This window comes from Astyanax mexicanus, chromosome 2, assembly GCF_023375975.1.
Source record: "Astyanax mexicanus isolate ESR-SI-001 chromosome 2, AstMex3_surface, whole genome shotgun sequence".
NCBI lineage: Eukaryota > Metazoa > Chordata > Actinopteri > Characiformes > Acestrorhamphidae > Astyanax > Astyanax mexicanus.
This window is the reverse complement of record NC_064409.1, coordinates 34,578,346-34,596,323: the sequence shown is the minus strand read 5'-3', so window position 1 is coordinate 34,596,323 and position 17,978 is coordinate 34,578,346. Positions and strand designations below refer to the sequence as shown.

General features: G+C 37.0%; 1 protein-coding gene across 1 annotated transcript in view; it reads right to left on the bottom strand.

Moving 5' to 3' along the window:
- Nucleotides 1-4,624: 4,624 nt before the first annotated feature.
- snd1 (staphylococcal nuclease and tudor domain containing 1) overlaps nt 4,625-17,978 on the bottom strand; it is a 276,271-nt gene continuing 262,917 nt past the window's right edge. The window contains exons 23-24 of the mRNA XM_022671391.2: nt 9,139-9,183; nt 4,625-5,538 (exon numbers count right to left, since the gene is read on the bottom strand). Coding sequence (XP_022527112.1) covers nt 5,473-5,538; nt 9,139-9,183 — 111 coding nt within the window. The 3' untranslated portion in view covers nt 4,625-5,472. The remainder of the gene's footprint in view (nt 5,539-9,138; nt 9,184-17,978) is intronic.

Sequence of the window (17,978 nt, the reverse complement as noted above, 5' to 3'; positions counted from 1 at the left end):
TTCTTTCAAAAAGTGCTACTCTTTTTTAATAAAATGTAAAAGAAAATGAATTAAACTCAAGATATGAGTAGAAAATTTGTTTAGTTTCAAATTTACAAATGAAGCAATGTTTATTAGCCCTTGGCCAAACATACTGTATGTAATATAAATGTGTAGGGGGGGGGTGTACAGTGTGTGTTTAGCGAAAATGTGTTTTGATATATGTTTTTCACAAAAAATGAGCCAATGCCAATGAGTTTGAGTAAGAAAAAATATATTTTTTGTATCATTTGTTGAAAAATGAAAACGGGTCCTCCCACAGACCCGAACACCACACAAGGGTTAATATTTGTCCCCTAAATTTTAAGCAGCCCTCAACTAAGAATTAGAAGTAGAAGAATTTGACTCTGCTGGAGATAAGGCAATTTTTTATTTTTTATTCTATTTCTGATAGAACCAGTTGCATGTGTTGCATGACAGAACCTGACCCGGCCCTGCAGTTCGGGTAAGCGGAAGGCGCTTCAATCCTGTGGTCAGCCCTTTCAGCGGAATCAAACGCCCTAATAAAATTCTTTGCAAGGAACCCGAGGCATGACCGGACGGAATTTCCTGCTGTCAGTCAAGCCTTTCATCCTGCCGCCACCAGCACAAGAGCTCCACTCGAGAGAAAAAGTGAATTAGAATAGAAACCGGTCTTTAGCCCGTGCCCTCAGCTCCAGTCTCAGAAACAGCACAGTCCTGGAGTAGAATTCAGAGACTCAATGCAGAGCGAGTGACCGCGCATGAGCTATTGTTCGAACTGGGATGCTGCTGCTGCTGCGGCTTGTGTTTGCTGAAGCTTGAGCTGTAATCAATTACTGGAGTGTATCGCCTTTCATTAACCTAAAACCCAAATGTGATTTGAAACATATTTTGGGGTCTGAATTATTGAGTGTGTTTCATTTTGCCTCCAAACGCCTTAAAGGGGAAACATGCTCCGTCCTCATGAAATATAGATCCCTGTATTCTCTCGCTTCAGTTTCTCACACGCCAACCGGCACCAGGGCTCTCTCTCTCTCTCTCTCTCTCTCTCTCTCTCTCTCTCTCTCACACACACACACACAAACACACACAAGTGCAGACACCTACCCTTCTCCGCTCCGTTTGATCTAGTCACACCGTGTCTGACAGAATTAGTGGCAGAAACTCATCGGCTCTTTAAAGGCTCACCAGCACGTGCGCTCATGTGCTTGAAGCACTATTAATCAGCTCTAATTTACACAATTTACAGCACTATTGCAATCATCACCTTGAGTACACTGTAGCAGAGGTTCCATGCTAGTGATTATATTTATAACCTAGTGAAGAAGCACAGCTGTATGGTGTGAAAATGTTAAGCCAGCATGGTGTAATCCAATAACATTAAAAACTTTTGATGTTGATGAGGCATCAAGTAAAAAATATTGATCACACGTTCTATGAATGTCATGTCTATTAAACTCTATAAATGTACCATATCATATTATAATGCGTTCATAAAGCATTGCATTAAAACAAGATTATATGTGGGCCATTTCATTTCAAATTGGTGCAATTTCTGTCCCCTGGATATTGTCCCCATGTATAAATGTGCATATAAAATAACTTTAAAATAAATTTTATTATGAAGCATAGTGTCTTGTACTTACCTGACCTAATTTCAAGATATGTAAGATATGTAATTAAAATATATATAAAAGTTACTACACTGAAAAAATTGCATTTGTTTCCTGTCCCCACTTTCCAACTATAAACTTTACCATGAAATATATTTTTATTAAAATCCTTCAGAAATGTATTTATTTTTTGCATTGTTGTGCGACTCCAAGTCCCATCTATGCTTTAAAAATATATATTTTTAGCTTAGAAATAACTTGTGTCCCTAGGTTTCACTCATTCCTGTTACTGTAACACATTAGAGTTGAAAAAAAAAAAGTTTAGTGGAATAGCCCACATATTTATTTCAATGTAAAACACATTATAGTAATGTTTATGATGCATTACAAACTGTGATTACAATGCATCATAAGCTGTGCCTGTAATATGTTACACATCTGGGTTAAATATCATATTTCTGTCACTAATAAAACTGTATGTTCCCATGATGGACATCTGTGACTTACTTGGAGTATACAATAAGACATTATAATACACTATAAACTACTATAAGCTATTATAATATTTAACATAGTGGTTAACAGTACTGTCATTGTAGCATGCGATGTTAGGGCAGCTTTGTTAAAGTTCTTTGTATTAACATATTACATCTTGTAAAAACAGCTAATGATGCATCATAATGCCAATTAAAATTAATATATAATAATCATAGCTATAATATCTAATTCACCTTTATAAATATTTATAGCCATGTTTATAATGTGTTATGAGTATGTTTATCGTGTTTAATATGCATGATGTTTCATAAAAAGTATTGTTTTTAAAATCCAATATTATATTAAAACCTATATTGTAAAAAGTTTGTTTCAATGTGTTTGAAACATTTACAGGTCACTGTGTAAAGTTGGTGTTCCTCATAAAGTTAGAGTGAGAGGAATCAGGGATCACCATTCCAAATGGATATCTGTGCATGTAACTACATATTCCAGAATTTCTTGGCTATGTGAAAGTCCTCAGCACTACACCTGTACATTTAATCCAACAGCTATATACATATTCTGTACTTCATTTTATTAAGTCATTTAGTTAATTCATTATTTTGCTGTCTGCTACATTGGGTTTGCCACTTAACTTGTTTATCAAACGGCAAAGCATATCTAAAACTAGGCGATTATTGGATGATACCAGTGGCAAATATTTATTACACATTAAAATGACTTCTATATTTTACACTAGATTGCAAATATTTCCTTTTATTGGCTTTACAGTTAAAAAAAATCTAATATTTATTAAAATATAAATAAATCAGCCCAAGGCAAGAGTTTGGACAAATTATATTAGTACTTAGTAACTTCCTATATCAGATATTACATATTTCTAATGCTTTCTTTAACAGGCAAGTCTACTCACTCTTCTTTGCAAATGTAAAAAAAAACAACAAAAAAAACCCTTCGCAAAAGGCTTTTAAGTCTGAGGGTCATCGACAGAGTTTCTACAACATTTAGGTCCTTTATCTTGCTTTCTGAAAGGTTTAAAGCGTTAGAATATACTAGTATTTATTCTCAGGCCTGCACTTCTGCAATTACCCTACTGCAATTTTACTCAGACCATACGCAAACAGTGCATTTTAAATTCAGTCACACATTCACTGTTGAATTGAGGTCTGCCACTCCAGAACGTTTACCTCGTCATCTTGAAACCATTTCTGTGTAGCATTCACTGTATATTTTTACAGCTTACAGTCTTGCTAGGGGGAAAATAAAAACTGACTTTCTCTTGACACTCTTCAATAATATATATACTTTTTTAGAGCTGTGCATTTCTTAGAGAGTTCTACTGTCTTTTGCCTTCATTTATTATCCAGACAGCTGTCTTTATGCTACAGTCACTTAACTAACTTGTATCGCTTTTATATATTTGAATATATTTAATTTAGCTGCTAGTCAGCTGTGTGTCCCTCATCACTTACGCCACAACAAAAAGAGGGTGATGAGCATCACAGCACGCTTGGAGGAAAGCGCAGCAACTCTGTTCTGATACATCAGCTCACAGACGCCCTGTGCTGCGGACATCACCCTAAAAGTGATGAGGGGAAAGAGCGCCATCTACCCACCCAGAGAAAGCAAGGCCAATTGTTGTGGCAAGCTGTATGACCAGTATTCGCAATCTCCAGCAATTTCCCAAACATAGTGGCATCGCCCAGCCCGCTGAACCACTCTGTGCCCCCTCTATCACTAACTTAAGCTTTGGTTAATTAGCGGGTGAATATTTATGCGGTTACAAATTCTATATTACATATTTTTATTTTTCTGAAATTACTTCTGTGGAAATGTTTTACTTTGCTATTACAAGAGTGTTTATTTTACGATGATTCCATATAATGTTTTAATCAAATAAAAGGTGCATGACCTTGGCCACAATAATGTAGTTCGGTTAGCAATCTTCTTATAGCATAGGTAATCTTTGTGGAGAGCAACAATTATATTTCTCACATTATCAGAGAGTTCTTTGCCATGGAGTGCCATGTTTGAGTATCCAGTGGTCAGTTAAAAAATATAAAAATTAAAATAAGTACCCAAAACACCAAATTTTACCACATGCTCCTCATTCACACCTGGACCACTGTAACTTCAATGAGGCACTTAACATCAGGGAGAACAGTGGCAAAATTTGGAACAATTTGGACAATGTTTACTGTAAAGTGTACTCATTTATGTTTCAAGCTAATTTAGACATTATTTAGTTGTTTTCAGAAGACAATAATCTATACTGCTACAAGTTGTACACTGACTACTCTTAAGTTATATCCCAGTTTAATGTGTAGTTTTTCTAGTTTTGTCCCATAAAAATATATAAAAGAATATTTGTTGGATACTGTATTTGAACATAGTTTTTGTATGGATGGGTTGTTCTACACAATAAGTGAATCAAGTAAGGTAACATCAATTAGGTACTGGCTATTAATTCCATTCCCTTTCACTCATTAAATCAGCAGTGAGACACAAAAACGAAGACTTTGCTCATTTTTATTCAGCAGATTTAAATACAATGACAGGGTCTACCTTGGAAGGAAAATAATTCAAACACTGTTGTTTCTGCTATGGCAGGAGAGCGAGACAGAGAGGAGAAGACAAAGAAATGACCGTTATATGTAAACATCCCAGAGGAGTAGAATGAATGCTTGTCAAGGCGTTGGCAGCTTTTCTTTGTGCCACAAAGAGAGAGAGAGCGAGAAAAAACACACTCCTTACACAAAAGTCCAGAAAGGTCAAACACTCATACATTTAAAAAACACACTCGTTAGTTTCACTTTGAGTGCACTTATCTAGCATCAAAATAATATCCATATACATTTAAATATAGAACTTTTCTCATGATTAAGGAAGCGTTTTCTCAGGAAGCTGTCGAGTTCATGAGTCCTCTGTGCAGACCCCACCCTTCTGAAAGCTCCGCCCTCTGAAGTGGAGCTCAGGCTGGAGCAGAACTACAAAGAGTTTGGCTGTTTGGTGTGTTTGGTTAAACAGTTTGTTTGGCTAAAATGAAAATGGAAATGATGATTGGCTAAAATGTCACGGTACGTTGGTCCTATTTTAAGTATCTACAAGTGAATTCACCTGTAGCCCTGCTCTCTTTTTAAAAAGAAAAAAAAGGAAAGAAAAAAAAAAATGGGGGAAAAAACCTTGGGGAGAAGAGGGGAAATGCACAGAGTGTCAAAGAAGACCGAGAGAGATGAATGTTGCGATATTACCAAAAAATAAGAGAGCATATAAACGCTTGCTTGTGATGTTTAGATTCTTTTTCCTCTTTCTCTCTGCGGATGCATCTTATCTTCCACAAGGTCTTTGGAATGGCAGGGACTCAGCGCCTGTAGCCAAACTCATCTGCGTCATCGGCACGGAAGTCTCCGTAGCGCCAAATGTTGAGCTGTGAGGGAAGGGTTGAAAGAAACGAGAAAAATTAATTAATAAGCCTCTGTTAACTTTGTTAACGGTCCACTGGCACAATGACCCAACAAAAAGTTTACAGATAATATATACAGAGTTTAGTTTGAATGTATGCCCTCATCCATTTTTTTTTTTTTTTACATTCGCTCACACTCCATAGTATCAGCTCCAAAAATTATTTGGAGTGAAAGTAACAGTAAGTGGGTGTAAAAATTCCAGCAGCAGAAAATGAGCCACCAACCAAATAATAGCTGCTATTTGGCAGGACTTTAGGGTCCTTACCACTGCAGAACAGGGTGAAATGAGGATAATAAAGGATAATAAAGTATGCAGAGAAACAGAAGGACGACAGTCTGTAATTATAGAACTATAAAGGGCTCCTATATGCTCAGTGGAGCTGAGAAAATGGACAATGAGTGTAGTTAGAAGAAAGCGAAAACATAAAACATTACATTAAGATCAGACTGCTTACATCCCAACAAACCATAACAACACCATCATTACAACCAAATAGTGATCAACTGATATGACAGCCAATTTATCAGGTCAATTTTTAGACTCGGCAATACCTCAAAAAAGTCTTCAGGCACCGCACGCTGCTTATATTTTTAGTGTATTTGTCACGCCCAGAATGCATGCATTTGTCTCTAACACGTGTCCACACTCTACCAATCAGCACACTTTCTCTCTCTCTCTCTCTCTCATCATCACCGGAATTCAGCTGAGTGTGATTAACTTTGGGAATATAAGCCAGTCTATTTCCTATGTTTTCTGCAAAGTATTGCCACTGTTACCCAGCGACATACCGAGCGTTCTTTCTCTGTTTGTATTTCCATGTACGATCCGTTTGTTCTCATTTTTGGCTACGTTTTTCTCGCCATTTCTGCTTTGTTTACACTGTTCTCTTCGGGTTTTCCGACTCTATATTTTTGCTCAGGGTTACTCTTTTGATGCTCTGATGTTATTGGTTTAGTGTTTCTCTGGTTCTGACCCTCGCCTGTGTAACGACTACTCTCTCTGTTTTTGTCCCTCATATTAAAGCCACATCACTTTTTAACTGTGTGCGTCTGACTCCAGTCTGTAAAGTTACAGTATTATTTATTATCACAGATGGCAGCCAATCTCACCTGGACATTTCAGAGGGCGTGGTTGGAGGAGGAATAGGTGAGCAGTGGAAATAGCTACTTTTCCACAGGCCAAAGTTCTCTTATATTACTTTGTACAGGGTTTATACACGTTCTAACCAATACATTTCCATGATTTTTTCATGACTTTTTCCATGCCATCACTGCACACAGACAATAAATCCCAGAATTAACTAAAACTATAACCAAAATTGATTATAGTAGGCCTAAAATAAATTTTTAATAATAAAATGTGTGTCACATCCTGAGAGCTAAATAGCTCAGGCAAAATAGATTTTCTCCATCGATAAACTGAAACACAAATGGTTTGTAGACCAAATTTCCATGACTTTTCCGAAACTATCTTGGTATTTTTATTTTTCCAAAACTTATCCAGGCCTGGAAACTGCTATTTTCAGATTCCATGACTTTTCTAGGTTTTTCATGACTGTACGAACCCTGTCTGTAATGTCACTGATTGAATGTGGTAAGATAACATGGTTGTACTTTTTGTGTGTGTGTGTGGGGGGGGGGGGGAGACCCCTAAAAATCAGTTGTGACTAAAAAATAAAATATTGGCGTTATAATGAGAGGCTATTTGTGCTCTCTAAATAACGGCAACGGCAATTAAAAAATCCAATAATGGTCCATCAAATATAAGGCCTTTTTTGTGAAAGGCTTTTGTGATGTTAAAAAAAAGAGCAAAAGTGCATTAGGCATTGAAAAAGTCCATGTAGTGACCAACATCAGCACGTCTCTCTAAAAGCAGAAAGAGCAGACTTTTTAAACAGCCTCTCGCACCAACCAATTTAGGTCCAGTCATGTGTGGACACATCCTCATTCAATTCTATTCCGTCGATTTCTCACGCAGGCTTCACTTCATAAAGCATTGAAGTGCTTTTTTTCTGTTTAACGTTCCATTTCCAAGCAGTGAAATGACCTTACATTCACAGCGAATTCCGAGATTGGAAGAGAAAGGAGTCGTACAAGCTTCACTCTTTCACCAAACACTCCCCCTCTCTCTTCTTCTCCGTGTGTGTGTGTGTGTGTTCGCTCGGCTGTTAAGACTGAGAGAATCACAGCTAATTAGCAGCTATGATAATTAGCGCCGTTGTTAGGAGAGACATCATCATCATCAGCTCCTCGCATGGTTCCGTTTGCAGCTCCCACAACAGAGCTTGCCACTCGTGTCTTGTTAAACACCCATTGGCCTCTGATGGGGAACTGTGCACAAGTGAGAAGATTGTGTTTCTTGCAATGGTGCTGGAAAATGCACCAAACTGGGCTGAATGGGCCACAGCCACAGAAGTAAGTGTTGTCTGGGACCAGCACTAGTTTTGAAGAGCTCACTGTTCCATGGTTGACTGTTGCCTTTAGAAGGAAAGAGCACATGGTCATACGGGACAGTGCAGTAGCTGTACTGAGCATGGAAGCTAAAGAAAGGCCTGTGCTTCAAATCAACACCATATAACCTGTGCATACATTAGTGTACCTGCCCTTATGGTGTAACTGCTATGCGATGCCAACACACCAAATGCTTACGAACTGGACTAAAGCCCTATCCCGTCAGGATTAGTTTCTCAAGGGGACGTCTGTGAAAATCTTCAAGCCAGATGTTGGTGGTTCCATTCATTACCACCACCTGTCCAGTCCACTGTGGGTGGTAATTCCTTCTATGATGTATTAATGATACAAACTGGAAATTGTGGAGACTGAGGAATGTTAAAAGGCAGCACAACTTCAGAATTGGACCTACTATAAGAACTATAAGTCGTCCTACCAAGAACACATGAGTGTTTACCCTCACAACAAATACAGTGCCCTAAGATAACACTCTGCAATACATACTGCAATCCCATGTTTTTTGGCATGTTAGTGCATAGAATAGCAAAATCGTTTAATGCAATGGATGATGAATAAAAAAGGGGAAAATAAGAACACCAGGGAATGTTTCCACAACTTGCGCTAATGTTAATAAGTAATAGAATACAGGAAGCTGATAAATCCTGCACCTAACAATTGAAGTTAGAAGGGCCAGGATCTATAATTCACTATAATCATGTGGTGGTCATGTGGTGGGAACATTTACATAACTTAAGAAAACCATTCTTGGTACATTGGGGAAAGAAATTACATACTAAGGGTGCATTTCTAGACAACATTTTGGGAATATTTAATTACTGTTGCATAAAAGTGCTGGGAATGTTCACAAAACTGTTCTTGAAAAATAACTGTAATCCTAGAATGTTGAATTGTTGCAAATAAGGTTAAGGCAAAGATTCAAATCTCATGTTAAGGAAAAGAAGAAAGTGCAGACAGCACGAATGAAGAAGAGAGATAGTAGGACTTGAGGGAATGATTTTTAGAGTTTAGCGTTGGAGGTGATTGAGAGAGCAGGGCAACAGAGGACAGAAGGAAGATGAAGAAAGATGGAGAAGACTGGTGAAGGGACTTACTCTGGCACTCTTTGCAGACTCCTGGCCATTTAGATACTCGGTCACCTGGAAAACAAGCAGAAGAACAGTGCTTAGGCTAAGAGCTGGGATTAGTGTCACATGGCAGAGCTGACTGAGGATTAGTGGCTTTAAAAATGAGTGAACAACAAAAAGATGACTAGAAGAATCACCCACCCACAAAGCTATGCAGTCAATGCAAACAAGCAGCTTTAGGGCAAGTGGGCTTCCCCTACGCATGTCCGCAATACAAACAGCAGACCTAGGAGCATCCCTGGGTCTAACAGGCACACATCCGAATTACTTTTATACACCTGATCTACATAACTACTAGTGTATTAAAAAATATAGAGCATTATTGAAAAGTTACTGTATTTCAATAACTCAGTTCAAAATATGAAACTCATTAGGTGTTTTACACACAGAATGATCTAGTTTAAGTGTTTTAAGGATCCATTTCTTTCATTGTTGATTATGGCTTAGAGGCAATGAAAACCCAAAAATAAGTGTCTCAGACAATTCTAATGTTATATAAGAACAACTGGTACTTTTGGAGATTAAGGCAAAGTTCCAAGTCCTGCTAATAAATGAAATCCACATCTCCATAAGAGAGCCATGTCATCTGCTGGTGTTGGTCCACTGTGTTATATTAAGTCCAAAAAATCTTACAGCACTTCATACTTCTCAAGGCTGACAACTTTTATGCAGCTGAGGATTTCATTTTCCAGCAGGATTTGGCACAATGCCCAAACTGGCAAAAGTACCAATTGGTCTTATATAATATTGTACATTTCTGAGACACTGATATTTAGGATTTATTACAATCATCAACAATAAAAAGAAATGAACACTTAAAATAGATCACTCTGTGTGTAATACATTTATATAATATAATATATGAGTTTCATATTTTGAAATAAAGTAACTTTTTAATGATATTATATATATTTTTAAATGCGCTAGTATGTGGACACTGAATTACTACTGAAAGAAGTCTTTAGTCAAGGAGACACTGGATCAAGGTAAGAGGGGGGTTTATATTTGAGGTCTTTGGTTTTGGTTGGAGACGGAGAGGTGTGGGAGCTTACAGGCTGCACTCAGACCAATCTTTCTGTCTCTCTCCCTTTCTCTCTTTCTCTCTCTCTGTCTATCTGTATGTCCCTGCACCCGATGAGCAACAGCACGAGCAGGCCTGCACAAACAGCGACCATATTGACCGTTTCTGCCAGAGTGGCCATTTAGAATCATCGACTGACCCACAGATGAGTCACGCAGGCAGGAGATAGAGAGAAGGTGTGTGTAAGAGAGAGAGGGAGAGAAAGGTTGAAAAAAGAGAAGAAGAAAAGGCACAGATAATGTGTTCAGCTCATAGTGCAAAGCTCTTAGAATTTGCCATTGTGATAGATAGCTTTAGAATGAAACAGAGGGGTGGGATGAAGCATGTTCCACTAGTGCCATATTTCCCAGCTTATTAGAAACAGTTGAGATCACAGCCAAGAAATGAACACAAACGCGCAAAGATGCCAGATGTTGAAAACTGCAGCGTGAGACGTTCTTTCTATAACGTGCTGGAGCACGCGTCCGCAGAGCTCGCGTGTGTTTGTGTGGAGGGTGTGGGGGTGTATTTAGGTCTTAATTGCTTAGCTGGCAAGCTGATTCTGCAGTGCTGCTGAACACACGGAAGGAGAGAGAGAGAGAGAGAGAGAGAGAGAGGAGGGAGACAGAAGCATATCTGGAGGGTACAGCTGCAGACTGAGTGGAAAGTGCAGGCAGCGCATGGGCCATCCATCAAGTCCACGGCCTGCTCGAACCACACGCACGCAAAGCAGCCTTGCACCTCATCGTCTACCAACCCCAAATGCCACCAGCTATAACCATTCACACCTTCACACACTCAGCGCTAAAGCTAAAGAAGCAGCGGAACACCCTGACATACATATAATCACCAGATGGTCTGAAGATGATGTGTAGATGTTGAGAAATGTGGATAGATACTGAGGGACACTGAGAGGATCACACACAGGATCTGACAGTGCTAACCTGTCCTCCTGGTGTTAGACAATTTTGTTTGAGTTGCGCAAAAAAAAAAAAAAAAAAAAAAAAAAAAAAAAAAAAAAAAAAAAATCTAACGTGTGATAAACATAAAAAAAAAAAATACATAGATTAAAAAAAAAATTAATAAAAAAATACTGGTAAGTGTTTACGTTTTTGGCCAACCTAGATTCATGCCAATCATTTTCTATGACAAAGCATTCCTATTATTCCACCCATAATAACATTAATAATATATACAGAACAACTGACAGGTGCTTTTGCAGGTGCTTTGATAGCAACGATACGAAGCTAACATTACATATTGCGATAATGTAAAAAAAAAAAAAAAAAGTGTTAAATTTAAGGCAGCAAGATATGTTTCGTATACTTTTATTCACATATCTGTTTAAACAACAAGTGTAAAAGCAATTTTTGACATTTAAATTATGTGTAAAGGGACGCTCTAAGAAGCTAAAGAAGTTTTAAGTAGCATAAGTAGCATGTAACAAATAAAGCCAATTTTTGTTTTTAATATATTTTGCCATTTAAAAAAAATACAGACATATTTACTATACTGTAGCAGGAATTATATGTATAAAACGTATATATCTTGTGTTTAATTTAAATCGATACAATGCATTTTTCCAATTTAATAAATATAAACTGTACAGAAAACCTAGAAGAAAGCCCATTATGAACTGTATTGTATACAGAAATACTGAATGTGTGTTTTATTTATGTAGAGTATTTAAACAATTGTTCCTATTCCAAATCCATTGCATTATGTTGCTATTATAGACCGTTTTAATGAGGAAAACAATAACAAAGCTAATGCGCATGTCTGTTCCTTCGACGCTTCCGGTGGCGCTATTTTCAAGTATACAGCTGTCAAAATGAGAGCGCATATTTCGCAAATCTCCCGAAAACAGAGCAAACATATGGACAGAAATTAGTATAAAAGTGATCAAACCTCTTTTCCTGATCCTTTTGATAAGGATTTAAGAGGGAAGTTTTTTTCCTCTGATTTAAAACGCTTGCCAGAGGTGACCTACCCAGATGTGATCACTACCTTGTTGACACTGAGGCAGTGAAAGCGTAACGCAGTTTGGGCACATATAATTACTTTCTCAGTGTAAAAGTTGGGAATATTTGTTCCTGTAGTAGAGAAGGCATCACTATAGTGTATGGTGAGGTTGGAGCAAGTCAGACGCTATCCAACACGTACTCTGCATGATTTGTAGATAAGAAGGAGGGAGAAGTTGTGAGCAGACACTGTAACTGCAGGCAGGTCAGCAGTGTGAAAAACGAAAGCAGGCGTGTTTACTATGGAGGACCAAAAATGAAAGTATAAGTAAATAAATTTTGAAATAAATAAATTAATAAATAAATAAATGTTGACATAAATAAATGCACATATAAATGAAAATAAATATATAAATAAGAAATGTATTTATTAATTTATTTACCTATACAATTATTTGAGCATGTATTTATTTACATATTATGTATTTATTCATTTATATGTGCATTTATTTATATATTTATTAATTTCAACATTAATTTATTTATTCATTTATATATTTATATATTTATACATATGTGTATTTATTTATACTTATGTAATTTTTGGTCCTCCATAGTTTACTTGTTTAAAGAACAATTTGACCTGATTTTCAATGTTTGTGACCTTTAGATTATGTGAAGTTTGCATTCATGTTAAATTAAAAAAATTACGTCCACTGTTTTGAACGCTGTTTACCGCTAAACTGAAGTGTCCTAGGAACAGCTACGTCACTTCCTACGCTCATGAATATTCCTCTAAAACGGTCTATATTGCTGTTATATTTGTGACACACAATGATTTAAAAAAAAAAAAAAAAAAACACACTGATAGTATCTATTTTATAATAACATCATTCTTTAATAACAGTTAACCTGACAGGCCTACTCTGGACGCAGCAAGCTTTAGCATTTCATGACCTGTAATTTGAATATTGCATATGTGCACATTGGAATGACCATGCTAGAATGATACACTGTACAGCCCTAGTTGAATCTAGTTGTGATAAACTGGCATTAAAGTCAATTTTTATCAAAGATTAAAAAAAAAGTTTAATCAAATTTAGCTTTAAAAAAATTTAATGTACAAAATTAAGATCTCAGTCTGGTTGGGAAAAAGCAATCTATTTAAACCTATTTTAATCAAATTTAGTTTATTATTGGAGACATTAGTCTCATTTTGCTAAAATAAAATCACTAGAGGACAAGGAAGCAAAAAAAAAAAAAAGAAAAATCGGACTGTTATCACAGTTGTGGTGAAGAAATGTCCTTTTCTTTTTACAATTTGGTAGGTTTTTACCTCATTTTTGTGCAATTTAAAAAGTGTTTAATATCTGCTGGAGATCTTAGATATGTGCACTTGGGGACTATATAGTGAAGTGACATCTCCCTAGAGATGTGAATCTGGACAAGATTCAATGACAAAACAGCAGGTAATTCTGCTTCTGAAGTTCTTGAAGGAGAGTGTCTGAATGGAAATGAAATCACAGATGAGGTCCTGTGAAAGAATTACCTCAGGACCCCATGCAAATTTAATCCTGACAAAATAGAGCTTTAGTCTGGGCTTTGGGCTTCATTTGGTCATCATGCTGGTGTTGAAAGCATTTGAGGAATTTATTTTATTTGAGCTAAACTATCTGTGTAGTAGAGAATAGGGGTGGATATTATTACCATACAATTATTATTATTATTTTTTTTCATTTGCGATATATATATATATACATACATACATACATACACACACTTTTGCAACAAAATGATATTCAATTTTATTTGGCGGTTACTGCATTGCATCCAATATGATAGGGCACACCCCTAATTGAGATTTTCACCTGACTGTAACCAGTAAGTCCAGGATCCAACATGTCATAATAATAATAATGCACTCCATACATCCAGGGCTTAAGTAAATTAAATGATACTGGATGGATATAATGTTACTAGTAGATATTATTTAATGTGAAATGAGAACAGTGTGAATTTTCCCTTTTGCTACAAACAGCAAAAAATCTGCACCCCGATGACCCATATGGCCCTAAAATAATATCACAATACAGCTCTGTAAAAAAAAAAAAAAAGAGCACCTAAAAATGAAATGATTTCTTCGATTTTACCAAATAGAAAATCTCTGGAATATAATCAAGAGTAAGATGGACGATCACAAGCCATCAAACCAAGCTGAACTGCTTGAGTTTTTACACCAGGAGTGGCATAAATTTATCCAAAAGCAGTGTGTAAGACTGGTGGAGGAGAACATGCCAAGTTGCATGAAAACAGTTATGAAACCAAGGTTATTCCACGAAACATTGATTTCTGAACTCTTAAATCTTTATGAATATGAACTTGTTTTCTTTGCATTATTTGAGGTCTGAAAGCTCTGCATCTTTTTTGTTATTTTTGCCATTTCTTATTTTCTGTAAATAAATGCTGTAAAATAAAATATTTTTTTTAGAATTTGGGAGAAATGTTGTCTGTGGTTTATAGAACAAAACAACAATGTTCAATTTACTCAAACATATACCTATAAATAGCAAAATCAGAGAAACTGATTTAGAAACTGAACTCTTAATTTTTTCCAGAGCTGTATATTATGCAATATCAAAAAAAAGGGCAATATTATTGCATACAAAAAATATACAAAAATCAAAACAATTGAATCATACACTAGAGACAAAAAATAATACATCAAGAATATATAACTAATTTTAAACAGCTTTCATATACTCTTTGAATTAAACCTGTTAAACCTTTCCTTACTGCATATTCATGTACTGTCCCCTAAAAACAGAAGTGACTGAACATGTGACTCTACCCTGCCCAATCAGTGACATTGTGGTAAAACGGACTTTAACTAAAACACTAAGCTAACTGGCCAACATAAGCAGCTTATAAGACAAACACCATGCCTGTTATTCATTAATTGAAATTGGAAAAATATACAAAAATATAATATACATGTTAACATTATAATTAATTAATTTGAGTTCATATCATCTAGGTCTTTGTGCACTACTGTGCTCCTAGTGCAAATTAAATTAATCACCAACATATGAACATATAAAAGTCCCATATTCTCTTGTGTTGATTCTCTAGTTTAATTCATGCTCTCTATTGAATTCACTTTTGTGTTTTCAAGTGTATCACTATTACACTTCCTCCCCCCAGCTCAACACAAAATCACCACACAGCATCTCCACAATGCTCTGCTGCTGCACACTGACTGAACATCAAGCCACACTCCAAACGCCCCTAACATTGAAAGCGTGTTTGAAAGTTTGGTGTACTCAATCTCCTCACTGAAATGAAGCGAAATGGCCCGAGTGTCTCTCTCTCTCAACCTCCAGGTCATCCTGCCTGAGGAGTGTCAGAAGCAAATAGGTTTTGGTCAGTGGCGCGTGTCATTCGGGATGCGTCTCATGCCTTAACCGTGACTGCAGTGGCACACAGGAAGTGTGTGTGGGCGCGTGCGTCTGTGTGTTTTATGTGTAGAGAACGGACTTATGCGAGAGGAGTCCAAAACGTCCATTACAAGACAGACGCTAACACAGTTCTTGGTTAATGAGGACGAGGGTGAATAGGGCTGTCAGAAGGAAGTGTCTTGCCTGCCCACAAACACAACCACCACCACCGCACTGAGGGCTGGGTAGCGGAGTGGGGGTTGATGGAACATGACAGAGGGTGATAAGGGGTGGCGAAGTCAGTGTGCTAAAGTGTGAGCGAGAGTGAGACAAAATAAAAAAAAGGAGGGGACGATACTGCTGTCAACTAGCCAACATGCGCTTCAGTCCGCCTGAATCTGTGGTTTATTGAGTGCAAAAGTGTCGAGAGAGAGAGAGAGAGAGAGTGTGTTAACAGTTCACAAACTACACAGCATTAGCAACAAGAACACGCCCCCGTCTCTCAACTTTCCCCAATTAGAGAATACTACGAGTACGTGACTGCATTAAAAACTAGAAGCTAGGACAGGAACAAAGAAGAAGAAGAAAAAAAGATGTACGAATATCTGGCAACTGAAAATGGCAGAATAAGAATTAGATAAAGAATTAGATAAAAATAAGATAGATATTTTAATTATTTATACCAAACAAGTACTGATTTTTGGTTATATTGCAATGACAAGCACTTTTTTTGGATTTCAAAGCACAAAACGGATCAAAAACAAAACAAAAGAAAACAAACAACAGACTGTTGGGTTGCCTATAGTCACAGGCTAGTGTAAAGACAGTCTGTCATCAACTTGGTGAGTAATCCAGCTGAGAAAAACAATTAGCTATCATCACAGCGAAACCGCTCCCACCTAGCTGATGCCTACAGTACTACTTACTATAACCCAACTGTTAGTAATCACGGATTAACAGCTTCAGCCCAGCCGGCTGCCGAGTCCGCATTCTTTCCTACAAAGTAAAAGCCCTCTTTAGGTTTTTGTAATTGTGTGGTCCACCACTCTTAAATAAATGTAGTAGAAACACTGCATTGTACTTTGTTGGTATATCTGCTGGGATGTATAAAAAAAAAAAAAAAAAGTTTAATAAATATTTATACATTATAATTCTGTAGAAAAAAGTGGCAAAATAAACAAAAAAGACTGCTAACAAAATCTTGGGAGTCAATGTAGTAGTCCTTTTTTAGTTTCGGACAACAAAAAATAATTTTGTAAAACAAAAACCATTCAGAAAATTATCCACAGACAGCTTCATTCATCTCTATCAGTCTATCATTACAAATCCGCGAAATAACATTTGTAATCCTGCTTTATTTAATAATAATAATAAAAAAAAAACATCCACATCTCCCAGGAGACAATCTGATGTCTCCCCCTCAGCACAATCACAGAGTAATAAAAATACTATACCTCCCATGGGCCTCCTCATCTGACCCCTACAGCTCAATTACACTAGGGGAAGAGGAGGATGAGGTGGGTAAGTGTGTGTATTAATAGTGCACAGGCTCCACTGGCGTACAGCTTAGAAACACTGAACTTCCTCTCATGAAATCGCTGCAAAAAATGCAAAAACTTCAGGAATTTCATCATCGCTCCTTCTGTTTTCCTTCCTCACTCAGCTTCTCTGTATTTTAAATCAAGCGGATAAATTTAGATGTGCCAGATTCTTTTATGCAAGCAGTCGTCAGTGCTGAAAAAGCTGAGATAAGCAGGGGGGAGTGGTTTGAGCGTTCCCAAATGGAAGCTGCTGCTGCTCTGGTGATAGAAAAAAAAATGGAAGTGGCTGAATGAAGCGTACACTACGTGGACAAAATTATTGGAACATCTACAATTGGTGACTGAGTTTCTGTGTTTTTTTTAAACCATTTCTAGTTGATCAAGGAGTAAGATCGTATTACGCTTTGTCTTGGGAATTCCTTTTAAACAAATAATCTTGTTTCAGTCCAATGCTGAGCTCTTTGAGGACCACCAATTCTTTGACCAATATTCCTAAAGCATGCATGGCCAGGTGCTTGATTTTTTTTATGACCTATGGTCATGGGCATGTATAAAATGACTAAATCCATTGATTAAGAAAAATCCACAGCAAAGGAAAACAGAAGTTACAAACTCTCAAGATTCTGCAATATTTAGCTGTGAAGCATTCAAACTTTTCAGGCTTGTAAATCTGTCCTGATAGCAGGTTGAAGGTTCTCCTCCAGGGTGTTGTTAGTACTCAGTTTACCGTGTCTTACGTCAGTGACACAGTAGCGTGTGCTTGTTTCCAGATTTTTAACTGCAACTGCATTTTTTCCCCCAGTCTTTCCAT